Genomic DNA, 20,542 nt, shown 5'->3' with positions numbered 1-20,542 from the left:
AGATCTCCTCTAGAGCAGTGATGTTTTTGGCTTTTCGCTTGGCAACACGGACTTTCAACTCCCTCCAAAGGTTTTCTATAGGGTTGAGATCTGGAGACTGGCTAGGCCACTCCAGGACCTTGAAATGCTTCTTACGAAGCCACTCCTTCGTTGCCCTGGCAGTGTGCTTTGGATCATTGTCATGTTGAAAGACCCAGCCACGTTTCATCTTCAATGCCCTTGCTGATGGAAGGAGGTTTGCACTCAAAATCTCACGATACATGGCCCCATTCATTCTTTCATGTACCCGGATCAGTCGTCCTGGCCCCTTTGCAGAGAAACAGCCCCAAAGCATGATGTTTCCACCACCATGCTTTACAGTAGGTATGGTGTTTGATGGATGCAACTCAGTATTCTTTTTCCTCCAAACACGACAAGTTGTGTTTCTACCAAACAGTTCCAGTTTGGTTTCATCAGACCATAGGACATTCTCCCAAAACTCCTCTGGATCATCCAAATGCTCTCTAGCAAACTTCAGACGGGCCCGGACATGTACTGGCTTAAGCAGTGGGACACGTCTGGCACTGCAGGATCTGAGTCCATGGTGGCGTAGTGTGTTACTTATGGTAGGCCTTGTTACATTGGTCCCAGCTCTCTGCAGTTCATTCACTAGGTCCCCCCGCGTGGTTCTGGGATTTTTGCTCACCATTCTTGTGATCATTCTGACCCCACGGGGTGGGATTTTGCATGGAGCCCCAGATCGAGGGAGATTATCAGTGGTCTTGAATGTCTTCCATTTTCTAATTATTGCTCCCACTGTTGATTTCTTCACTCCAAGCTGGTTGGCTATTGCTGATTCAGTCTTCCCAGCCTGGTGCAGGGCTACAATTTTGTTTCTGGTGTCCTTTGACAGCTCTTTGGTCTTCACCATAGTGGAGTTTGGAGTCAGACTGTTTGAGGGTGTGCACAGGTGTCTTTTTATACTGATAACAAGTTTAAACAGGTGCCATTACTACAGGTAATGAGTGGAGGAAAGAGGAGACTCTTAAAGAAGAAGTTACAGGTCTGTGAGAGCCAGAAATCTTGATTGTTTGTTTCTGACCAAATACTTATTTTCCACCATAATATGCAAATAAAATGTTAAAAAAACAGACAATGTGATTTTCTGGATTTTTTTTCTCAGTTTGTCTCCCATAGTTGAGGTCTACCTATGATGTAAATTACAGACACCTCTCATCTTTTTAAGTGGTGGAACTTGCACTATTGCTGACTGACTAAATACTTTTTTGCCCCACTGTATGTACACACATTCATATATCTAAAATACACACATATTTATAGGTTATACACTACACAGGCAAATACACAGTATACTTCTATATACCCACATAAGACACACTGAAGCCACACTTAACAGCTACAGTTCAAACCAGAAGTTTACATACACTATATAAAAAGACACATATGATTTCATGTCAGATATTGAGAAAAACATGCATAATAAACCTTAAGGCTACGTTCACACGATCCGTTTTTCACTGCGGATTTTTCCGGTCCTTTTTCGGGGAAATCCGCAGTGGAAAACGGCGGTGCTTCTCTCGGCGGATTTGTGTCCTTTTTCTTCTGCGGATTCCACTGCGGGTTTCCAACTGCAGTTTCCTATTGGTGCTGTTGGAAACCCGCAGCGGAATCCGCTGAAAGAATTGACATGGTACTTCTTTTTTCCGTTGGCAAATCCGCGCGGATTTTCCAGCGAAAAAAAGGATCGTCGGCACAGCGGGTTTTGTTTTCCATAGGGTAACATTGTACTGTACCCTGCATGGAAAACGGCTGCGGATCCGTAGCTGCAATTCCGCTACGGATCCGCAGCAAAAAACGGATCGTGTGAACGTAGCCTTACAGTTTTAGGTTAGTTAGGATTACCATACTTACTAATATTTGCAACATGCCAGAATAATAAGATAGAAAATGTTTTAAGGCATTATTACTTACTGCAAAATCAGAAAAAAAATACATAACCTAATAGTACTATGTCTTTAACCCCTTAACGACCGCCGATACGCCTTTTAACGGCGGCCGCTAAGGGTACTTAAACCACAGCGCCGTTAACTAACGGCGCTGTGGAAAAAGTGAATAGCGCCCCCCACAGTCGGATTTTCTCTGGGGTCTCGGTTGCCGAGGGTAGCCGAGACCCCAGAGAACATGATTCGGGGGGGTTTTACCGACCCCCGAGTTGCAATCGCCGGTAATTAACCGTTTACCGGTGGTCGCAACAACAGCAAAAAAAACGCGATTTGCCATTTAATTTCTCTGTCCTCCGATGTGATCGCACATCGGAGGACAGAGAAATAGGGTCCTCGATCGCCCCCAATACTCACTTATCTCCCCCGGTGCTCCTCGTGCCTCCCGATGGGCGCCGCCATCTTTTTTCCGGGGAAAAAATGGCGGGCGCATGCGCAGTGCGCCCGCCGCCCGGCACCCAGAAGATCTTTGGGGTCTCGGCTGCTGGGGGTAGCCGAGACCCCAAAGAACATGATCGGGGTCGGTTTTTACCGACCCCTGTTTTGCGATCGCCGGTAATTAACTGTTTACCGGCGACCGCAAAAAAAAAAGAAAAAAAAAAAAAGCGATCTGTAATTCTCTGTCCTCTGATGTGATCGCACATCAGAGGACAGAGAAATAGGGGGATTCGGGGACCCTATCATACTCACCCGGTGTCCCTGGGTCCTCCTGCGTCTCCTCTTGCCGGCCTGCTTCTTCCTCGGGAAAGAAAATGGCGGGCGCATGCGCAGTGCGCCCGCCATCTGCTGCCATCTGCCGGCCGGCAGGAGAGGCGAGTTGGGGCTAAAATTAGGGTTAAAGTTAGGGCTAGGGTTAAATTTAGGGTTAGGGTTGGGGCTAAATTTAGGGTTAGGGCTAGGGTTAGGCTACTTTCACACTAGCGTTTTTTGGCTTCCGTCGCAATGCGTCGTTGGAGAAAAAACGCATCCTGCAAAAGTGCTTGCAGGATGCGTTTTTTCTCCATTGACATGCATTAGCGACACATTGCGACGGATTGCCACACGTCGCATCCGTCGTGCGACGGATGCGTCGTGCTTTGGCGGACCGTCGGCACAAAAAAACTCTACATGTAACTTTTTTTGTGCGACGTGTCCGCCATTTCCGACCGCGCATGCGCGGCCGGAACTCCGCCCCCGCCTCCCTGCACCTCACAATGGGGCAGCGGATGCGCTGAAAAAACAGCATCCGCTGCACCCGTTGTGCGGCGCTTACAACGCTAGCGTCGGTACGTCGGCCCGACACACTGCGATGGGCCGAGTACGACGCTAGTGTGAAAGTAGCCTTAGGCTTCTTTCACACTTGCGTCGGTACGGGGAGGTCGCAATGCGTCGGCCCGACGTACCGACGCACGTTGTGAAAATTGTGCACAACGTGGGCAGCGGATGCAGTTTTTCAATGCATCCGCTGCCCAGTCTATGTCCTGGGGAGGAGGGGGCAGAGTTACGGCCACGCATGCGCGGAAATGGCGGATGCGACGTACAAAAAAAAGGTTACATTGAACTTTTTTTGTAACGACGGTCCGCCAAAACACAACGGATCCAGTGCACGATGGACGCGACGTGTGGCCATCCGTCGGTAATACAAGTCAATGGGCAAAAAAGGCATCCTGTGGGCACATTTGCAGGATCCGTTTTTTGTCCAAAACGACGGATTGCGACGGATGCCACACAACGCAAGTGTGAAAGTAGCCTTAGGGTTAGGGTTGGGGCTAAAGTTAGGGCTAGGGTTAGGGCTAAAATTAGGGTTAGGGTTGGGGCTAAAGTTATGGTTAGGGTTGGGGCTAAAGTTAGGGTTAGGGTTGGGGCTAAAGTTAGGGTTAGAGTTGGGATTAGGGTTACGTTTGGGATTAGGGTTGGGATTAGGGTTGGGATTAGGGTTAGGGGTGTATTGGGATTAGGGTTAGGTTTGAGGTTAGAGTTGAGATTAGGGTTAGGGGTGTGTTGGATTTAGGGTTTTGATTAGGGTTATGGTTAGGGTTGAGATTAGGGCTGTTTTGGGGTTAGGGTTGTGATTATCGTTAGGGTTGTGATTAGGATTATGGATCGGGTTGAGATTAGGGTTAGGGGTGTGTTGGAGTTAGAATTGGGGGGTTTCCACTGTTTAGGTACATCAGGGGGTCTCCAAACACGACAGCCAATTTTGTGCTAAAAAAAGTCAAATGGTGCTCCCTCCCTTCTGAGCTCTGCCGTGCGCCCAAACAGTGGTTTACCCCCACATATGGGGCATCAGCGTACTCGGGATAAATTGGACAACAACTTTTGGGGTCCAATTTCTCCTGTTACCCTTGTGAAAATAAAAACTTGGGGGCTAAAAATCTTTTTGTGGGAAAAAAAAATATTTTTTTATTTTCACTGCTCTGCATTATAAACTTCTGTGAAGCACTTGAGCATTTAAAGTTCTCACCACATATCTAGATAAGTTCCTTAGGGGGTCTAGTTTCCAAAATTTGGTCACTTGTGGGGGGTTTCTACTGTTTAGGTACATCAGGGGCTCTGCAAACGCAACATAACACCCACAGACAATTCTATCAAAGTCTGAATTCCAAAATGGCGCTCCTTCTCTTCCGAGCTCAGCCATGCGCCCAAACAGTGGTTTACCCCCACATATGGGGTACCAGCATACTCAGGACAAATTGGACAACAACTTTTGGGTCCAATTTCTCTTGTTACCCTTGTGAAAATAAAAACTTGGGGGCTAAAAAATCTTTTTTGTTAAAAAAAAATATTTTTTATTTTCACGACTGCATTATAAACTTCTGTGATGCACTTGGGCATTCAAAGTTCTCACTACACATCTAGATAAGTTCCATGGGGGGTCTAGTTTCCAAAATGGGGTCACTTTTGGGGGTTTTCTACTGTTTAGGCACATCAGGGGCTCTCCAAACACGACATGGCGTCCGATCTCAATTGAAAAGTCAAATGGCGCTCCTTTGCTTCCGAGCTCAGCCATGCGCCCAAACAGTGGTTTACCCCCACATATGGGGTGTCGGCGTACTCAGGACAAATTGTTCAACCACTTCTGGGGTCCATTTTCTCCTGTTACCCTTGGTAAAATAAAAATTTGGAGGCAAAAAGATCATTTTTGTAGAAAAAATGTGATTTTTTTATTTTCACGGCTCTACGTTATAAACTTCTGTGAAGCACCTGGGGGTTTAAAGTGCTCACCACACATCTAGATAAGTTCCTTAAGGGCTCTAGTTTCCAAAATGGTGTCATTTGGGGGGGGTTTCCACTGTTTAGGCACATTAGGGGCTCTCCAAACGCAACATGGCGTCCCATCTCAATTCCAGCCAATTCTGCATTGAAGCAGTCAAACGGCACTCCTTCTCTTCCAAGCTCTGCGGTGCGCCCAAACAGTGGTTTACCTCCACATATGGGGTATCGGCGTACTCAGGAGAAATTGCACAACAAAATTTGTGGTTAAATTTCTGTTTTTACACTTGTGAAAATTTAAAAAAATGGTTCTGAAGTAAAATGTTTGCAAAAAAAAGTTAAATGTTCATTTTTTTCTCCCACATTGTTTCAGTTCCTGTGAAGTACGTAAAGGGTTAATAAACTTCTTGAATGTGGTTTTGAGCAGCTTGAGGGGTGCAGTTTTTACAATGGTGTCACACTTGGTTATTTTCTATCATATAGACCCCTCAAAATGACTTCAAAGGTGATGTGGTCCCTAAAAAAAACATGGTGTTGTAAAAATGAGAAATTGCTGGTCAACTTTTAACCCTTATAACTCCCTAACAAAAAAAAATTTTGTTTCCAAAATTGTGCTGATGTAAAGTAGACATGTGGGAAATGTTATTTATTAACTATTTTTCGTGACATATCTCTTTGATTTAAGGGCATAAAAATACAAAGTTTGAAAATTGCAAAATTTAAAAATTTTTCGACATATATCCGTTTTTTTCATAAATAATCGCAAGTAATATCGAAGAAATGTTCCCACTAACTTGAAGTACAATATGTCACGAAAAAACAATCTCAGAATCAGCGGGATCCGATAAAGCGTTCCAGAGTTATAACCTCTTAAAGTGACAGTGGTCAGAATTGTAAAAATTGGCTCGGTCATTAAGTACCAAATTGGCTCTGTCACTAAGGGGTTAAACAATTCTGGACTACCCATATGACGATGTCATGTAGATTGTGAGCCCTCGGGGGCAGGGTCCTCTCTCCTCCTGTACCAGTTGTGACTTGTATTGTTTAAGATTATTGTACTTGTTTTTATTATGTATACCCCTCCTCACATGAGAAGCGCCATGGAATAAATGGCGCTATAATAATAAATAATAATAATGTGTTTGGAAGCTTCTGAGTTACTTAGCAACATCTGAGTAAATTAGAGACACACCTGTGGATGTATTTTAATGCACACCTGAAACACACTGCGTCTTTGTGTAGCATCATGTCAAAGTCTCAAGAAATCAGCCAAGATTTCAGGAAGAGAATTGTGGATTTGCACAAGTCTGGCTCATCCTTGGGTACAATTTCAAGATATCTGAAGGTGCCTCGTTCATCTGTACAAACAATTACATGCAAGCACAAACAAGATGGACATGTCCAGATATCACACCGCTCAGGAAGGAGATGGGTTCTGTGTCCCAGAGATCAACGTGCTTTGGTACAACATGTGCATATCAACCCAAGGACAAAAGCAAAAGACCTTGTGAAGATGATGGCGGAAGCCGATAAGATTGTGTCAATATCTACTGTGAAACAAGTACTGTATCAACATGGGCTGAAAGGCCACTCTGCCAGGAAGAAGCCATTACTCCAAACGAAACATAAAAAAGTCAGATTAAATGTTTGCAAATGCACATAGGAACAAAGACCTTAATTTTTGGAGACATGTCCTGTGGTCTGTTGAAACTAAAGGTACCGTCACACTCAGCAACTTTGCAAAGAGAACGACAACAATCCGTGACGTTGCAGCGTCCTGGATAGCGATCTCGTTGTGTTTGGCACGCAGCAGCGATCTGGATCCCGCTGTGCCATCGCTGGTCGGAGCTAGAAGTCCAGAACTTTATTTCGTCGCCAGGTCGGCGTGTATCGTTATGTTTGACATCAAAAGCAACGACGCCAGCAACGAGCATAGGGGGCGTCGCAGCGTCTCCTTCTAGCCAGTCGGTACACTCTGGCTGTTTGACATGGAGCTAACAACCAGCGAGAACGAGAAGTGAGTCGCCGTTACGTCACTGGATCGCTCCTGCATCGTTCTGGAGTTGCTGTGTTTGACGTCTCTACAGCGACCTAAACAGCGACGCTCCAGCGATCTAGTTTAGGTCGGTTCGTTGTCTATATCGCCGCAGCGTCGCTGAGTGTGACGGTACCTTAAAATGGAACTTTTTGGGCATAATGACCATCGTTACGATTAGAAGAAAAAGGGAGAAGCTTGGAAGCCTAAGAACACCATCCCAACTGCGAGACAGGGGTGTGGCAGCATCATGTTGTGGGGTTGTTTTGCTGCAGTAGGGACTGGTGCACTTCACAATATAGATGGCATCATGAGAAAAGAAGATTATGTGGCAATACTGAAGCGACATCTCAAGACATCAGCCAGGAAGTTAAAGCTTGGGTGGAAATGGGTTTTCCAAATGGACAATGACCAGAAGCATACTGCCAAAATGTTAACAAAGCCAATGTTTTGGAGTGGCCGTCACAAAGCCCTGATCTCAATCCTATTGAAAATGTATGGGCGAAGCTGAAAATGTAGGTGTGAGCAAGGCGACCTACAAACCTGGGTCAGTTACACCAGTTTTGTCAGGAGGAATGGGCCCAAATTCCGACCATCTATTGTGAGAAGCTTGTGGAAGGATATGCCAAACGGTTGACCCAAGTCATTCAGTTTATGGGCAATGGTAACCAAATACTAATGAAATGTATGTAAACTTTTGACTTTGCAGTAAGTAATAAAAATGCCTTAAAACATTCTTTGTCTCTCATTATTCTGGCATTTGGCAAATATTAATAATTATGGTAATCCTAATTGACCTAAAACGGGAAAGGTTTATTCTGATTTCATGTCAGATATTGAAAAAAACATGCAGATGTGTCTTTTTATACAGTGTATGTAAACTTCTGGTTTCAACTGTACATGCCGAGATTATCTAACCCTGATTTGCAAATTCCAGTCAACAGTTTTATAAGACTGAATGAGAAGGTTGCTGCGTTTACGTGTGGTCACATCTACACTGAACAACATGTACAATGTGGGTATCTGGAAATGGTGGACCCTCATTCACCCAACAGGTGAGTAACAGAGATGGCAAATTCTATAAAAGGCAAGTATGAAAGTAGAGGCCCCATTGTGGGTGAAAACGGCCTCAGCAGAAGGTTTTACCGCAAGTTGTTACACTCTTCAAGTAATTGTCATAGCTGTGTGGTTTTCAAGTACTCTAGTTTTATCTAGAAACCATACGTTAATTAACAATCAATTTTTAATATATATTTTTTTTAATTTGGTAAAAAAGCTGTTGTCTCCATGTGCCGGGAACATACACACACAACATGGCAGGCCGCAGTGAGATGCTGCAGGATGAGGTGTGGGGACTGAGCCTATGCTGCCATGTCAAAGATGCAGGGCGCAGGGAGGGAGAATTGGGTAGTCTGCATTTGCTCTGATCATTCCTGGCTCAGGGGTCCACTGGAGAATTCATCTACTCCCCTGTGGGTCAGGTGCTCCCCAAAGGTGCCTCTGTTAATCAGGGCATGGTCTTCTCACTTTATTCTTCACCAAATTCATGAAATGTTCTATAAATATGGGAAGTGGGCCGAACGTAGCTTCATTTTCATCCTGTACTCTACTTCCCGTAGGCTAGACATAATCGAAATGCTATTTATCTGCAGATTCCCTCTATATCTGCAGGTAAATAGTATTTTTGCCGTGACTGGTGTCCTCTAAGAAATTACATAAATGTCACTGAAGCTGTCCATTTTTAAAAAGAGAAATATGAAAACTTTTTTCAGTGAAAGCCAAAAACCCTTGTGTTCATTACCGGGGTATTTCTGTGTCAGTTTCTGTAAGCGATACTGTTTGTAGCTTGCGCTGCTGATATCCACATCACAACCCATGTCTTCAAATATCGCCAGCTGGTTAACAAACTCATCATGGATTCTGAAAGAAACATATACAGCTCATGAGTCGGATGAGCTTCTCTGTATGCACCATCTGCCATAGACTGCTCTTTCTCCTCCTCCGGATGTCACTTACATCCGATGGAGGGGATAGTGAAGACTGCACTGATTGGCTGCAGGGATCGCATGACATAATGTCACATGAACCCTGGGAGAACCAGTGCTGACACTGCGGAAACGCTACCGGAGGGGAGTATAGGGGCTATTATTTTACGGTCTAGAAACACAGAGCATGACAAAGTATTGTCCGAGTAGTACACAATCTTTAATGAAAAGCTGAAGAGTCACCTTGATAAATACAGTAGATAATGCTCAATTCACAGCAATTACCCCATCTGATGCAAATTAATCTATTATTAAACCATTCACCGCATTAGTACAAAAAAATGTCCTTGGCAGGGGCCCGCAAGTGTGGAGGGTGATTAGGAGTGATCGCACTCCACACGCCGTAGATGCCGGCTATGTTACATAGCTGGAATGTGTGTAACACCAGCATTGGATGTTAATCATTCAAATGCTGCAATCTCCGTGTCGGCGCTGGTCCCATCATCCCCTTCCCTTGCATCATGAAGTACCGATGAGTTACCATGACAGGGGCCTGCTGAAGACCCCATGACTGCCATCCTCGTACTCCTGTGAAGCCCAGCCACAGGCAGAGATCCATAGGGGACCATGATTTTTCCTATAAACTGCAAAAAAAGTCCAGAGTGTCATCAGTATTTTAATATATGAAAAAATAAATAAAAAAATCTTCTATTCTTTGCAGTGCTAATCATGGACAGCACAATGATGCCATCTGTGTGCTGTCTATGACTTTCACAGACAGATAGAATTATATTGGTACTTTTCATCCGTGAACATGTAAGTGAAAAACCAACGTCAGAATTGCATTTTTTTTACCATTTCATCAACTTGAAAAGGTTTTTCAGCACATTGTATCACAAAATGAATGATGTCATTCATTATTACAGCTTATCCTGCAGAAAAAAAGAAAAGCACTCATGCAGCTATGTCAACAGAAAAATAAAAATAATTATGGCTCTTGGAACAAGTCAAGTGAAAATAGAAAAACATCCCTGTTCATCAAAGAGTTACTAAAACACAAGTGGTGCCCAACTATCAGATTAAATGAAGCTACTGCCTCACCAACACCGGAGCTCCTGCAACCCCCAACCTACTGTCTCCTTCCCCATAATCCTGTAGAATGTAAGCCCGCAAGGGCAGGGTCGTCGCCCCTCTGTATCAGTCTGTCATTGTTAGTTTGTTTACTGTAAGTGATATCTGTAATTTGTATGTAGCCCCTTCTCATGTACAGCACCATAGAATCAGTGGTGCTATATAAATAAATAATAATAATAAATAATAATAATTCATTGCACAGTTTCTCCTTTATTTACAGTCACACACACACTACTCTGATCAGCCATAAAATGAAACCAGCTATTAGGCGAGATGGATATCAGAGATTATGTCATGATAACGCCACCTGTACAGAGAGGGACATACTACAACGCACGTGAACCTTCAGTTTTTGAAATTCTTGTTTGTCAAAAAGAAACATAAGTAACCCTAATTATACTGAAAGCAGGAAAAAAAATTACCAGCAGCCATAGTGCTAACATGTAGGCAAACGTCATTTTAACCCCTTAAGCCCCGAGGGTGGTTTGCACGTTAATGACCGGGCCAATTTTTACAATTCTGACCACTGTCCCTTTATGAGGTTATAACTCTGGAACGTTTCAACGGATCCCGGTGATTCTGACAATGGTTTCTCGAGACATATTGTACTTCATGATAGTGGTAAAATTTCTTTGATATTACCTGCGTTTATTTGTGAAAAAAACTGAAATTTGGCAAAAATTTTGAAAATTTTGCAATTTTCCAACTTTGAATTTTTATCCCCTTAAATCACAGAGATATGTCACACAAAATACTTAATAAGTAACATTTCCCACATGTCTACTTTACATCAGCACAATTTTGGAAACACATTTTTTTTTTGTTAGGGAGTTATAAGGGTTAAAAGTTGACCAGCAATTTCTCATTTTTACAACACCATTTTTTTTTTAGGGACCACATCACATTTGAAGTCATTTTGAGGGGTCTATATGACAGAAAATAACCAAATGTGAAACCATTCTAAAAACTGCACCCCTCAAGGTGCTCAAAACCACATCAAGAAGTTCATTAACCCTTGGTGTTTCACAGGAATTTTTGGAATGTTTAAAAAAAAATGAACATTTAATTTTTTTTCACACAAATTTTACTTCAGCTCCAATTTGTTTTATTTTACCAAGGGTAACAGGAGAAAATGGAACCCAAAAGTTTTTGTACAATTTGTCCTGAGTACCCGGATACCCCATAAGTGGGGATAAACCACTGTTTAGGCGCATGGCAGAGCTCGGAAGGGAAGGAGCGCCATTTGACTTTTCAATGCAAAATTGTCTGGAATTGAGATGGGACGCCATGTTGCGTTTGGAGAGCCACTAATGTGCCTAAACATTGAAACCCCCCACAAGTGACACCATTTTCGAATGTACACCCCCTAAGGAACTTATCTAGATGTGTGGTGAGCACTTTGACCCACCAAGTGCTTCACAGAAGTTTATAATGTAGAGCCGTAAAAATAAAAAATATTTTTTTCACAAAAATTAACTTTTCGCCCCCAATTTTTTGTTTTCCCAAGGTTACCAGAAGAAATTGTACCCCAAAGGTTGTTGTGCAATTTGTCCTGAGTATGCCGATACCCCATATGTAGGGGTAAACCACTGTTTGGGTGCATGGCAGAGCTCGGGAGGGAAGGGGCGCCGTTTGACTTTTCAATGCAAAATTGGGTGGAATTGAGATGGGATGCCGTTGCGTTGGGGAGCCCCTGATGTGCCTAAACATTGAAACCCCCCACAAGTGACACCTTTTTGGAAAGTAGAGCCCCTAAGGATCTTATCTAGATGTGTTGTGAGAGCGTTTATATCGTTCTGCGTTTGTTAATATGGATAAAGCAGTTCTATTCTTCGGGTCAGTACGATTACAGTGATACCTCATTTATATCATTTTTTTATGTTTTGGCGGTTTTATACGATAAAATCTATTTTATAGAAAAAATAATTATTTTTGCATCGCTTTATTCTGAGGACTATAACTTTTTCTATTTTTTCAGTGATGACGCTGTATGGCAGCTCGTTTTTTGCGGGACAAGATGACGTTTTCAGTGGTACCATGGTTATTTATATCTGTCTTTTTGATCGCGCACTATTCCACTTTTTGTTCGGTGGTATGATAATAAAGCGTTGTTTTTTGCCTCTTTTTTTTTTACGGTGATCACTGAAGGGGTTAACTAGTGGGACAGTTTTACAGGTCGGGTTGTTACGGACGCGGCGATACTAAATTTGTGTACTTTTATTGTTTTGTTTTTTACTTAGATAAAGGAATGTATTTATGGGAACAATATATATATATATATATATATATATATTTCTTCTTTATTTAGGATTTTTTTTTTTTTACACATCTAAATATTTTTTTCTTTACTTTATAACATTGCCCCAGGGGGAGGGGGGGGGGGCATCATGTTATAGGGTCAGACCGCTGATCTGACACTTTGCAATGCACTATGTCAGATCAGCGATCTGATGTGCACTGCTCCAGGCTTACAGGCGCCTGCTCTGAGCAGGCGCTTGGTAAGCCACCTCCTGCAGGACCCGGATGCAGCCCCGCGGCTATTTTGGATCCGGGGCCTGCAGGGAGGAGACGCTCGATACAAGGTGAGCACATCGCCTTGTACCGAGGGTCTCAGGGAAGAACACAGGGAGCCCCCTCCCTGCGCGATGCTTCCCTATGCCGCCGGAACACTGCGATCATGTTTGATGTGCCGGGGGCGGTCTGTGACTGCTCCTGGCACATAGTGCCGGATGTCAGCTGCGATAGTCAGCTGACACCCGGCCGCACTCCCCCCGTGAGCGCGGCCGATCGCCTATGACGTACTATCCCGTCACTGGGAATTAAGTCCCAGGTCACCTTGACGGGATAGTATGTCATATGGGATTAAGGGGTTAAACTTATGCTGCAGTCTAATGTGGTGTTTGGCTGAAGGAAAAAAAATAAGTTATGTTCTACAATCAGCTGCTTGCTCACAGACCAATGACTGGAAGCGAGCAGCTGCAAAGAGAATATGCGCTTTCACTTTGGAGATGTTCTGCCCCAGTCATCTACTCATCACAGTTTAGTCATTTTTTAAATTACTTATTAAGAGATCCAGGAAAACAATAAATAAATAAACGGTCTTTCCCTGCAGCTATATTGATAATCTGCAAGTAAACACAGTGTAATGTGATGTTTGGCTCATTTTCAGCCATCAGGCTGATGCCAGGGCTGTGAGCTGCGTGATTACAGCGCTCTCTGTGCAGAATACTGTCGCTGCTGCCCATGTAACTAAGGCTTGTTTCACACAAGTGTTCGACAGGGCTGCGGACGAAAGCCTTCTTCCTCCGTTAAGCCCCGCCTCTTCCTTCAGCTCTTATCTTTAACATTGGGTATGTAGGCCATGCAGATGTATGCGGATGCCTCCGAATGTGTCGTCTTGAAGCTGCGCCGACCGCAACAAAATCCTAACATGTTGCGTTTGATGCAGGTCAGCGCAGCATCAAGACGACGTATGCGGAGGCATCTGCATACATCCGCATGGTCTGCGTACCCAATGTGAAACATAGGGTACGCAGAACACATGCAGACGTAGGCAGAGGTGAAGGAAGAGGCGCGGCAGAGGGCGGGGCTTCACGGAGGAAGAAGGCTTTCCTCCGCAGCCCTGCCGAACACTAGTGTGAAGCCTGCCTAAGTGAGCGGTTGCAGAGAGATTGTAACTCTGTAACTTCACTTTCTCCCTGCATCCAAACATAAAATTAGACTGCCATATGTGTATAGAACAGTGTTTACCTGCAGATAACCACTATGGCCGTAATTTTAATGACCAGTTCCCTTTAAGGATTTGGGCAACTTTGGAGCTAATTTCCCACAATGAGTTTTTGAAGCTGCATATTTTTGCTGCACAAACAAACACAACATCTTTACAGTTCCAATAATGTGGATGGGATTTACAGAAATCTCATGCCTACAGTGCTTTCTTTCTACACTGCGCAAGATGACCTGCGGTGCACGTTTAATATCCGCAGCATGTCAATTTCTCTTGTACCCTCTGAGTTTTATGTGCGGACTGTATTTAATGCGGAGAATCTGAAAGTAAAATCCATTTAGTCTGGTTCTGTTGCGGAAAATACACTAAAACACATGTAGTCCACACATGACCGTATCAAAAACATGATAAACATGCTTGTAACTACACAAGTACCGTATTCCCTCGTGTATAAGCCGAGTTTTTCAGCACATTTTTTTGTGTTGAAAATGACCCCCTCGGCTTGTCCCACAAGGGGGAGGGGGGGAGGGGGAGAGGCGGAGCAGCAGGTAACAGGAGGCAAAAGCCGTCTGCTACGGCTAAAGCCTGTGCCCGCTGCTAAAAAGAAATATCCACTGCACTTGCAGTGAACATTCATTTCTCTTACAGCGCAGGCACAGAATCAGCAGTCGCCGGCTTCCTGCAGCTGCTGGGCTATCACGGGTGCCAGCTCATTAAGGTAATGAATATTCACCTCTCTCCTCTCCCATAGGTGTGGAGAGAGATGAATATTCATTACCTTAATGAGTGGGGACACATGATCGCTCAGTCGCAGGAGCTGCTGGCACTGGAACGAGATGCTGCGAGGGTGCGCAGGGAAGGTAAGTAGGAGTGTTTTTTCTTTGTATTTTATGTTTTTCTCATGGGGCCATGCAGGCAAGGATGGGAATGAGGAGCCATGCAGGCAAGGATGGGAATCAGGAGCCATGCAGGCAAGGATGGGAATCAGGAGCCATGCAGGCAAGGATGGCAATGAGGAGCCATGAAGGCAAGGATGGGAGTGAGGAGCCATGCAGGCAAGGATGGGAATGAGGAGCCATGCAGGCAAGGATGGGAATGAGGAGCCATGCAAGCAAGGAAGGGAATGAGGAGCCATGCAGGCAAGGAAGGGAATGAGGAGCCATGCAGGCAAGGAAGGGAATGAGGAGCCATGCAGGCAAGGAAGGGAATGAGGAGCCATGCAGGCAAGGAAGGGAATAAGGAGCCATGCTCATAGAAAGGAAAAACTAATACCATAAAAATGGACTTTATTAGATTGTGTTAAAAGTCAACAACCAAAAAAATATATATTTTTTTAGAAAAACAAAAACAAAAACCAGGCAGCTGTAAAAAATGCCAACCTGCAAAAAATAGTGCAATGGGTGGGCCTAATAGCCCTAGTAACCCCTACCAAGTCCTGCCTGTCAGCGGAGGTTGGCATCCTAATGCACGCAAATGGCGCCCCCGCTCCACGGCAGCTGACCCTATTGACCCTAGCATTCCCTGCTCAACGGTTTGACCACTAGACAGGTAACAAACCACAAATAACAGCAAATGAGCTCTATTGGCCCACCTAGTCAACCGCCTGCTATTACTAATCACTGAGCAGTCCGTAATATCAGGGTAGGGTAGAGAAAACAAATTGCTACCTCACCCAATGCCAATAGTTTAGTCACAATATGATAATGAATCCAACAAACCACAAAAATTCAATTCTTATATATAACAGTCTAATTTTTAATGGCCAGAAGAAAATAGGAAAAGATGGAAAAAATCAGACCATTTTGATGAAATTTTTGTGGTAAACAATTATGGTACAGATATAATGATGCATACTATAATACAGCTGCCCACCCAAGGACTTAGTGATGTACAGACCCACAAGGACTTATATCTACTTGACCACCTACAACTCCAATCATTGAATGTGCACAGCAGAAGTATGGCCTTTAAATAAATGTCTAGTTACATAAATTGCACTTTGCCCATATAATCGAATTATCTTAAGGTTATAAAAACCTAGAATTCCCATTTTCTAGTACACAACATGGTAAAATCAATGATGTTGTTCAAAAGTACAACTCGTCCCGCAAAAAATAAGCCCTCACATGACCATATTGACGGGAAAGTAAAAAAGTTATGGCTCTGGGAAGGAGGGGAGCGAAAAACGAACACGGAAAAACAGAAAATCCCAAGGTCATGAAAGGGTTAAAGATAATCTCTAGGGGCAGTTTCAGCGATGCCAACACTAAACTGCATATTGCACTGTGCCCAACAAAAGTGGATCAAATGCAGTAAACCAAGATGTAACTTAGTTCATTCAAATCCATTATATCCCTCTTTAAGATAGTCTAATTGACAGCTATAATGCACGCACCTATTGTACCATGCTCAAAGCAAATCAGCATAAAATACAAAAGAGCCAAGAAAATAAAGACTTAGCTTAGATAAATCAATTCAGCCTCGATACGTTTCCCTCCCATGATGCAAGTTCTACAGGGGCCTGCCCCTGATGAAGTCACTGTTCTGACGACACGTGTCAGGCTCAACAGGAGCTGGATCTTGCTCCTGCGCCTCTAACACTTACCATTGTATCCTGTGAGCATATCCATCATGGCTGCCTATTGAGAACTAGGGGGAAGTATCTTTCTGTCTGCCACATATTGCATGCAAAGGCTGGACATAGTGAGTAGGGTTGAGCGACCTTAGGTTTTTTAGGATCGAGGTGTGTTTTGTGAAATCTCTCTCTCTCTCTCTCTCTCTCTCTCTCTCTCTCTCTCTCTCTCTCTCTCTCTCTCTCTCTCTCTCTCTCTCTCTCTCTCTCTCTCATAGCACTCAAAAAAATGGCGGGGAAGGCGTCATTCGAAACGCGACTTTGGCGCCAAGTTCGCGTTCCACGTGGCCGACCCACACTGGGATCGGATCGGGTTTCATGAGACGCCGACTTTGCCAAAAGTCGGCGACTTATGAAAATGAACGACCCGTTTCGCTCAACCCTACTAGTGAGTCATTTTTATGGTGGTGTTTATGTATATTTATTTATATTGGGTACCAATCTCTTGGTGTATTGTTGTATGGTATTGAGGTATAGCTATATTAGAAACTTCCCTTTCATTCATGTCTATATTATTTAAAGGTAACCCTCACACAATATATAATAAGCATGGGTTCTGTTAAAGACTAGTAGATTAAGTTGTATTGTACTATACTGCACTATAATCATTCAGATAACCATGTTGTAATAATTTTTATGTTGGTAGAATTATGAGGCGTCAGTTAGCAAACCACACTCTTATCCTCTATGGGGATGATGATTGTACTTTTTTGTGCGTTTTTAAATTTTTTTAATATATTGTATGGTTAATGGATTAAACGATAAACTTGTAATTTTGGCATGTTGATCCCTGCGATTTTGCATGTCTCTTTCTTCTTCTTTATACTAGTCTATTTTTGACATGCTGCAGGTTGAACACATCTATATATATATAATTGTCTAAGGTCCACTTCCGTCTGTTTGTCGTGGTAATCCCGCTTCGCTGATTGGTCCCGGCCGGCGCGACCAATCAGCGATATTGGGGTGGGATTTAAACACCGCTTCACTTTTTACTATTGATGCTGCGTATGCAGCATCAATAGTAAAAAGATATGCTAAAAATAATAATAAAAAAAACCCGTTATATTCTCACCTTCCAGCGTCCTCGGCAGCTTTTCCCGCTCCTCGCGATGCTCCGGTCCCAGTAATGCTTTGCGGTAATGACCCCAGATGACGTAGCAGTCTCGCGAGACCGCTACATCATCACGGGTTATTGCCGCAAAGCATCACTGGGAACGGACCTGGCACGAGCATCGCTAAAGGCCTGGGCTGGATCCAGGGGCCGCCGGAAGGTGAGTATATAACTATTTTTTATTTTAATTATTTTTTTAACAGGGATATGGTGCCCACACTGCTATATACTACGTGGGCTGTGCTATATACTGCGTGGGCTGTGCTATATACTGCGTGGGCTGTGCTATATACTGCGTTGGCTGTGCTATATACTGCGTGGGCTGTGCTATATACTGCGTGGGCTGAGCTATATACTGCGTGGGCTGTGCTATATACTGCGTGGGCTGTGCTATATACTGCGTAGACTGTGCTATATACTACGTGGCTGTTATATACTACATGGCTGTGCTATATACTACGTGGCTGTGCTATATACTACGTGGGCTGTGTTATATGCTATGTGGGCTGTTATATACTACGTGGCTGTGCTATATACTACGTAACACTCTTTCGCCCGTGGCCCTCAAAAACCTGAAGCCGGCCCTGGCTTCCCTAATTGGTTGCGCCTGGCCGGGCACGACCAGTCAGCGACAGGCGCAGTCCGGCCACGAATTAACGCGGAATTTGAACCACGCTTCGCTGATTGGTCGCACTCGGCCGGCCGTTCGAATCCTGTGTATTCATTGCATTATTCTTAAATCTTCATAACTAAACTACAATCATATTATAGAATACCCGATGTGTTAGAATCGGGCCACCATCTAGTGAGTTATAATACTTGATGGTGCCCTCCTTTTTGAATTTCTTCCATTGAGCCCTGAGACACAATACCATCCACGAGTTTATTTGAAAAACAAAACAATTCAATCTTTATGACACTTAACTCAAATTTGCATAATAATTTGGAACATGGCGTACTATCTTTAGTACCTACCAAAATGACTCTAGGGAAGCAGAACTGGTGAACTGGATTCAGCGTCATGGGAGACCAAGGCTCATTCATGCATATCTGATCCATGCCCTTGAGGCTTTGTGCACACGTCTGGAATTGCCGCGGAAATTTCCGCGGCAATTCCGCAACTGTGCTGCGGGTAAAACGCATGCGAAATTGGCATGCGTTTTCCCGCTAAACACTAGCGTTTTACAAGCATAATTAGCTTGCAGAATGCTAGCGTTTTCCAAGCGATCTGTAGCATCGCTTGGAAAACTGATTGACAGGTTGGTCACACTTGTGAAACATAGTGTTTGACAAGTGTGACCAACTTTTTACTGCCTATGCAGAATCAATAGTAAAAAGATCTACTGTTAAAAAAATATATATATAAATAAATCAATCGTGAAATTCTCACCTTCCGGCGTCCCTCGCGATGCTACCGTTCCCAATAATGCCTCGCGGCAATGACCCCAGATGACGTAGCGGTCTCGCGAGACCGCTATGTCATTGCCGCAAAGCATCACTGGGAACGGGAGCATCGCGAGGAGCGGGAACGCTGACAGGGAGGCCGGAAGGTGAGAATATCACGATTATTTTAATTCTTTTTTTCTTTTTTTTAAACAATTATATGGTTTCCAGGGCCTGGAGGAGAGTCTCCTCTCCTCCACCCTGGGCACCAACCACACATGATCCACTTACTTCCCGCATGGTGGGCATAGCCACATGCGGGAAGTAAGTGGATCAATGCATTCCTATGTATGCGGAATCCCCGCGATTCCGCACAAGGAATGAACACGCTGCGTTTTTTTCCGGAATGCGATTCCGCTGTGGAAAAAAACGCAACATGTGCACAAAAATTGCGGATTGCATTATAATAGGATGCTTAATATATACATTTTTTTGGCGGTTTTATTGTGTTTTTATGGCAAAAAAAAAGAAAAAAATACTGAACATGTGCACATAACCTTATGGCTGAGTACACGAAAGCATATCCAAAACCAATCATTTTACATCCAGATTAAAGAAAAAAAAAAAAAAAAGCACAATAGGGTCTTATCCTATTGGTCTAGGTGAGATGTTTAAGAATTGCTCACCTTTTGGGGTTGTTTAGCCCACAACTGAGGAAACAAGGTATGAAAGGTGCTGCAGTACCCTCAGGACGGAAGATCCCGCCGTGTAGGACAGTTGGTGAAGGATATGAGTAGCAATCTGCGCCACTGTGCTAGATTCAAGAAATCCAGAGTACGTGATGATGGATTAGGCCAAGTTCACAGGCCGTCGGGCAGCACGGTGGCGCAGAGGATAGCACAGCAGCCTTGCTGCAGCTATGTACTGTGATACATAAAACCTACAGAAATCAAGCAACACTAAATTTATATTAAAACCCTACTGACAAAAATATACAAGCAAGAAGAAATCATGACCTGTTCTGTGGAACCTACTTAATATCAGATTTTTTCAATTGCAGCGTCTGGTAAGCCTCGTCAAACGTGCACCGTGTGGTGTTCATCATGTACGCGGCGATCACAGCAGCACTTCGGCTTACTCCAGCGTGGCTATTAAAGGCAAAACATGAGCTGAAACATGAAATGTGTAATTCATGGGAGAAACTGTATTTTACCAACAAAGTAATGTGAAGAATTAAATGTGTTTTTAGAGTTAACCTGCAGGTATAGGGTTAATCTGCAGGTTCCTAGCGTTACACTGCTGCCTGGCCGCGGTACTTAAAGGTCGGCTGCTGGGAGGAAATT

General features: G+C 43.9%; 1 protein-coding gene across 6 annotated transcripts in view; it reads right to left on the bottom strand.

The window, feature by feature from the left end:
• DUSP12 (dual specificity phosphatase 12) overlaps positions 1–20,542 on the bottom strand; it is an 86,881-nt gene that overhangs the window by 28,336 nt on the left and 38,003 nt on the right. For all 6 annotated transcript variants that reach the window (XM_077276998.1, XM_077277000.1, XM_077277001.1 and 3 more), the window contains 2 exons: positions 20,234–20,347; positions 9,029–9,147 (listed from right to left, as the gene is read on the bottom strand). In XM_077276998.1, the coding sequence (XP_077133113.1) occupies positions 9,029–9,147; positions 20,234–20,347 (233 nt within the window). The remainder of the gene's footprint in view (positions 1–9,028; positions 9,148–20,233; positions 20,348–20,542) is intronic.

The sequence above is a fragment of the Ranitomeya variabilis genome, chromosome 8, assembly GCF_051348905.1.
Source record: "Ranitomeya variabilis isolate aRanVar5 chromosome 8, aRanVar5.hap1, whole genome shotgun sequence".
Classification (NCBI taxonomy): Eukaryota; Metazoa; Chordata; class Amphibia; order Anura; family Dendrobatidae; genus Ranitomeya; species Ranitomeya variabilis.
Note: the sequence above shows the minus strand (reverse complement) of the source record. Positions and strands in the feature narration are given on the sequence as shown.